The 6429-nt window shown below is 37.1% G+C and overlaps 1 protein-coding gene across 1 annotated transcript; it reads right to left on the reverse strand.

The window, feature by feature from the left end:
• Positions 1-2866: 2866 nt before the first annotated feature.
• Positions 2867-3952, reverse strand: LOC134270915 (nanos homolog 1-like). Its single transcript, XM_062753168.1, has one exon. The coding sequence runs from the start codon at positions 3589-3591 to the stop codon at positions 3151-3153; it is 441 nt and encodes a 146-aa protein (XP_062609152.1). The 5' UTR covers positions 3592-3952; the 3' UTR covers positions 2867-3150.
• Positions 3953-6429: the final 2477 nt, after the last annotated feature.

A 6429-nucleotide genomic window follows, 5' to 3' on the forward strand; every position in this document is an offset into this window, starting at 1 on the left:
TACATGTAGCTGTGGAAATACTACCCAAACTCCTTGTTTGAAGAAAAGTCAACAAAAGCCTGTGGAGTATAAAAAAATCCAAATCTTATTGCATACTTGTTAGACATTACCCTTGGTTGAATTTACTGCAAAAAGAAAGGGGATGGGTGTGAACCAGACATTCAAACATTCAATGAACATTTTCCATAGTAATAAATTGTGTTAGGAAAAAAATTGCGGCCGTGGGGGGGGGGGGGGGGGCCCGTTACATGTCTGGGGCCCTCTATTTATATGAGTCCTGTCCCATGATCCCTTGCACATCATCCTAATGACGATGGATGATGGGACAAGACGAAAGGAAAATGCACTATAGCAATACTCAAGAAAAGTGGAGCCCCCCCCCCCCCCCGACCTTTAGTCTTGAATCTACGGCTTTATTGCATAACAGATTGTTATATATATTATGTATCAATTCTTCGGCATCAACAACTTTGAGATAAGATCTTTAAACAAGTTTAAAAATCCGAATTTTTCATTAATTTTATGAAGTGAAATATCAATAATTAAAATATTTAATACTTCACGGGCACGTGGTTTCGGGGTAGAGGTTTGAATTTTCCAAAGATAACCTTTAATTTTTGAAAATATTCATCGAAATGCAAATCAATCCTCAACTAGTTCACTTCGTTGTACAAGCACGTATAGGGGGGGGGGGCTGCCTCCAACCTACTTTTCTTTATTTTTAAGGTTTTTTGATGATCCAAATCTATGTTCGTCTTTTATTGATTATCTCCCTTGTAAGAGAGCTTTAATCTTTCCTTTACCCAACTTGGCAAGGATGCTGTATGCCAAGTGTGGTTAAAAATTGGTCAGTGGTTCGTGAAACGGATAGACAGATGGACGACGGACAATGGGTGATCAGAAAAGCTCACTTGAGCTTTCAGCTCAGACAGGCGAGCTAAATTCCATGTTCAATGAAGTAGATTAGTTTTCTATGATTTCCTGTATATAGGCAAAGTTGTTGAAGGAGGGGGGGGGGAGCTCCCCTCCCCCCCCCTGTGTTCCTCCCCCTCCGTTTCAGAGACCATATACTCCAAATTATAAGCACCAGTACTATGTGAAAATATCCTGAGCTCAACTTTTATAAACTTTAGGCGAGAGAAATTATAATTTTCGTTTTACGGATCCGCCGACCCGATTTTTTCCGATTTTTAAAATTATATTTATCAAATAAAATCTTCAAAACGTTTGACAATGGCAGCACTGAATATGTAATTTTAAGCGTCTTACTCACACAGAATATTAACCAACATGGAGACACTAGCCATGCTTGGTTTGTTTATCAGTGTTATTCTGAAGATATTTGTTAATTAAAAGCATCTTCAGCATTCAGAAATGTCCTAATATATATGAGCCCTACACTCTCAATGAGGTTTTTGGCCAGTTGGCATTGCATTTCAACTAGGCCTCATTAAAAGTAAAGAAAGTTTCGTCTATAATGTTATTTTAGAAAGGTATGTAGTAAGGCTTCTTCCATAACGAGTCCCACTTATGCACAGTCTTCAATTAATCTCTGTATTCTTTGGTGGACTTTTGATTTGAAGTCCAGATTATTTAAGTTGTTAGGCTTGTTTACTGCATAAACATTAAATCTAGGACTTGTGAATAATAGTAAGCCTTACTTGATCACCCTGCCGTTTTTACATGTATTTGAAATAAAACATATTGTTAATTTTAGTCCTTAAACATGGATGACATTTTTATTTATCGTTGTATGGTTACTGCTGTTTTAAAAATCATATTCTTTTTTTTTAATGATCCTTTCCGTTTTCAAAAATAGCTAGTTTCTTGCATACACTGGTTCAATTTCTGATTTATTCTGTTCATACCCTAGGGCTTTCAAGGAGATTAGATACAGGCAATACTTTTACTAAAAAATGGAGGTACTTACTGAAAGTGATTCAATCTAAATATTTTATCAAATTTGTCCCCAGCAAATAATTTGGTCGGTACAATTGTTATTTCAGCTTGATAAAAAGTACCAGGTATTTGCGGATTTTGAAAGGCTTAGCTGATATCCTTCATTTTGTGTCTTCAACAGTAATTTCTGTCACCAGCTTGATAGCTAGTTTATTACTCGGATGATAATAAGTATAATGACTTATGATCTTTGAGAAATGTACCTATGCTGTGTTGGAAAATGTTAATAGAGCTCTAAAGTTACATTATATTTTGAGTGTCTGAAAAATTGTAAATTGGCATGTCCAAGAAATTGACACTTGTATGTGATATTTTTATAAGTCAATCTTTAATGCTAATATGATGAGTTCCATGTGTCATCCAGCAACACAAATTTGCAACGAATGGCTAAAGACATAAAGGTTTGATCACATCTTAATTGAATGATAAAAAACTTGCAGTCTCTTTCTCTCTCTCTCTTTTTTTTTTTTTTATTTTTTTCCCTCCTCCTACCCAATTTTTTTGAAAAAAAATCCGTAAAACTAAAAATTAAATTTCTCTCGCCTTACTACATTGTATCAACTAATTAATGCTGAGATTGTGCACAGGATTAATGTTCCACTTCTAATAATACATGGATGATCCGAACACTCTTCAACGAGCATCCTCGATATAAAAAAAAATACATTTTAATTGCTCAATTTTGCTTCATAATTTTTTCTGGCATCACAAAACGAGAGAGACAAACGTAGCAAAACACTTTTAATTAAACTTCCTTTTTTTTCATTTAATACAAAATCTGTTGTATCATAACACAAAATTTTAGCTCTTTAATACTTCATTTGTACATTCTATATATCATACTAAAATTTTATAAGTATTTCAATATCAAATCATTTGCTTTATTGATAAAGTTAAAAAGAACTGCAGTTATATAAAATATAATTTACACACAATCAAGTGTTTTACAGAATTCAATCTTGAAGACTTAATAACATTTGATTCAGTTTAAGTACATGTATATATGATTATTAAAAAGTCAAATTTCAACAACTAAAGAAAAAAATCAACTACATAGCACTAAAAAAATCAACTACTGTAAAAAAATTAACAAAGACCTTGTTTATCGTTTGTCTTCAATGATACAAAACATGTACTATCGACAACGCTTACTGAAATGCATTCACTTTTCTCTTTTCTTATTCCTTTCGTTTAGTGTTTCCGGTTGTAATGATGCTGACAGTTTCTTAAACAACCACAACTTTTCCGTGGAGTACGTGACGTCAGCACGGTGGACCGTCGGTAAGGATTGGAGGGGCAGTAACTCACGGTGTGGGCGTATTCCCCTGTGGCGCCGCACCACGGACACACGTAACGGAATAGTACCGGACATGTCACACGGCCGAACTCATCCCGTAGTTGATGACCATAGTACACTTGGCGAGGTTCTCCGTTCTTCTTACAAAAATTACAGCCTTTGAAATACACACGGGTCTCTCGCAGTCTTGGGAGATAGTTCCAAGTGCTGCTTTCAGCGACTTCCTTGGGTTCAGTCTGCTCTGTTGGCATCCGACGTGTTCCTACACAAAAACTTGAAGCATTCATAAGTTCTATCAAGCGATTGACGTTTTCAGTACTGACTAGATTATCCATGTTGCCATTCGGTTTCGTCTATCTTGTATGTTGAGCTAATCCCCCTTCCACAAACCGATTTCTTCTTTTTCATTCCAGCTTGATCGTGGGAACCAAAACATTGTTCTTTGATGTTAGCTTGCAAGGCCGCTTTGACCTTTTGCCCCTGATTCCATATTTAGATGTTGACTTCAGATGCAGAGCGAATCATTACATAACGGTTCAAGAAGGGGACAAATATGTTTCTGTATTTTAGCTTACCTGAGCCAAAGGCTCAAATGCGCTTTTCTGATCAAAATTGTTCGTTGTCTGTCGTCGTTGTCGTAAACTTTTCACATTTTAATCTTCTTTTCAAGAACCTAGTACGGCCATTTGCATCCAAACTTACCACAAAGTATCCTTGTCTAAAGGGATTAAGTTTGATCACATGAAGGGCCGCTTTCTCTTCTCAGGAACTGCTGGATAAGAAAAGATGATACCGGTATGTGAATGCATCATAACATGATGTATGTAGATTCAAATTTGTTCAGTATTTAAATAATTCAATTAAAAATATAGTAACTCGATTGGGGAATGGAGGAATCCAATGCCACACCTTTATGACCACCGAAGTTAGGGCAAGACCACAATAGGTGATCAAAGTTTTACATAGGAATACCCGGTACATCCTCCTCTCAAGAACATCAAAGATGTCGGTATAAATCTAGTACTTATTTCACGAGATACCAAAGAAACTTACAATAGTTGCACAGTTCAGTGAAGTATACAAACAAACACGAATACACGTAACTGGAATAAAATGTAACCAACGGGAAAGCAAAAGGTAGTGCAAAATAACCAGCACGAACACGCGGGTCGCCATTCCACGCCGATACCGTGAGAATAAAGCAGTCAGATGTAACGAAAGAATGCGAGGAATGTACCCTGGTACTGATATCGTAGAGAGTAATATCGATATGGCGTTTGCCTATTTACAAGTCATGTTCAGCTTTAAAATTCGGATCAGGTGAGCTAACAGTGATGACTCGCTATGACCTATTGTCACCGATTCCAAATTTAGATGTCGACTTCAGCAGCAGTGTGTTGTGGTTCCAAGAAGAGGACAATGCTCACGAGCAGGTGTACATATGTACATGAAGCTATAAACATCTTGGGCTTGTACTTTCGGGAGGCAGGGGGTGGAGCCTGTGCATGGTGTCAAAAAAACCCCATCAAATCATGACTGATAGCTCAGCAAAAATTATAAACAAACTAGCAAAATTTTAACTTGAGATGCAATATTGCTCCCAAAATTTTAATTATCAAGTACACAGGTACTTAGGGTATGGACCCCTCTTTTTCGTCCCCAGTTGAAAGTATGGGATATTAATTTCGGTCTGTCTGTCCGTGCATCCGTCTGTCTATTGTTCTGTCTGTATTACTTTCGTTTCCACGCGATATCTTAAGAATTGAAACATTGCAGTGACATTTTACACAACTCCTATGGCCTATGGAGCGCCCAAATTGATTTTAAGGCCAAAAGGTCAAAGGTCATAAAATTGAAAAAGTTCCGCGCGATATCTCTAGAAGCCTTTGAGGTTTTGCCATGACATTTTAAACCAGAGATCCTTCTGGTGTACGAAAAACCCATATTTATTTTGAGGCCGAAGGTCATGGCTAAGGCCGTAAATTCATACATTCTGGGCATATATGTAACACTTTCATTTCCGGGCGAGATATCTCAGACAAGAAGTTTTTGAGTTTTTGCCACAGGCGCTGTTTCATACAGTGCGCTAGTTTTCTACTATATAATAACTAGTTTTCTACAACAAGTTATATTGTAGAAACTAGAGGTACTGTGAGCAATGAGCCCACTAAAATGATACCCCCCGCCTCCGATCACAGGCACCTGAAGTATTGATAATACCCCCCCCCCCCTTTTTGTTCATGAAAAAAAAATGTAAGAGTGTATAATATCTCAAAAATATAAAATTTCCCCGTCAAACACATCTATATGTCGTTATATGCAAGCAGATTGTACTTTTTCTCACGTTTAAAGAATGACCCTATTCGGTATTACTAGTATGTATCTTTATTACACCGAATAGGGTCATTCTTTAAACGTGAGTAAAAGTACAATCTGCTTGCATATAACGACATATACATGTAGATGTGTTTGACGAAATCATATATTTTTGAGATATTATACACTCTTACATTTTTTTCATTAACAAAAAAAAAGGGGGGGGGGGTATGGTTATAATCCATACTATAGGTGCCTGTGCCTCCCTAACATAATAAAATATTGATTAAATTAAAAAAAAAATATGTGTCGGATCAAAAAGTAAAATAGGAGGTGCACAATGGCAATATGTACTAAAGATTCTGTGAAAGTTTCATTAAATTTCACTTACTGGTATAATAGGAGTTGCGGATAAGAGATGGGTACCCCAAAGCGTAACAGACAGATGGACGGACGGACGGACATACCGATTACAGTATACCCTCCCACTTTTCAAGCGGGGGGTATAAAAAAACTAGTGTACTGTATGGAACAAGCGTTCTGTGGTTTTTGCAATTCAATTTTATACCATAACTCCATATGGCCCCATCGTCCTACTCAGGCACGTTGCAACAGGGGGGGGGGCACTTTTTTTCCCCAACATTACCTTTTTACTATTGTAAATGTTCATTGAAAAGTTGGTTGGCCCCCCACTTCCTACCACAGTAAAGTCATATCGAGGAAAAGTAGTATTGTATGCAAAAAAAAATAGAAGTAAAAAGAAGTTGCCCCCCTTGGTAAAAAGTTGGCCACAATACCCCCCCCCCCCCCGAAATAGGATTTTCGAGCATAGGCAATTTCCTTTTTAGCTCACCTGA

The sequence above is a fragment of the Saccostrea cucullata genome, unplaced genomic scaffold, assembly GCF_032062105.1.
Source record: "Saccostrea cucullata isolate Sc308-1 unplaced genomic scaffold, CSIRO_AGI_Scuc_v1 ctg681, whole genome shotgun sequence".
NCBI classification, from domain to species: domain Eukaryota; kingdom Metazoa; phylum Mollusca; class Bivalvia; order Ostreida; family Ostreidae; genus Saccostrea; species Saccostrea cuccullata.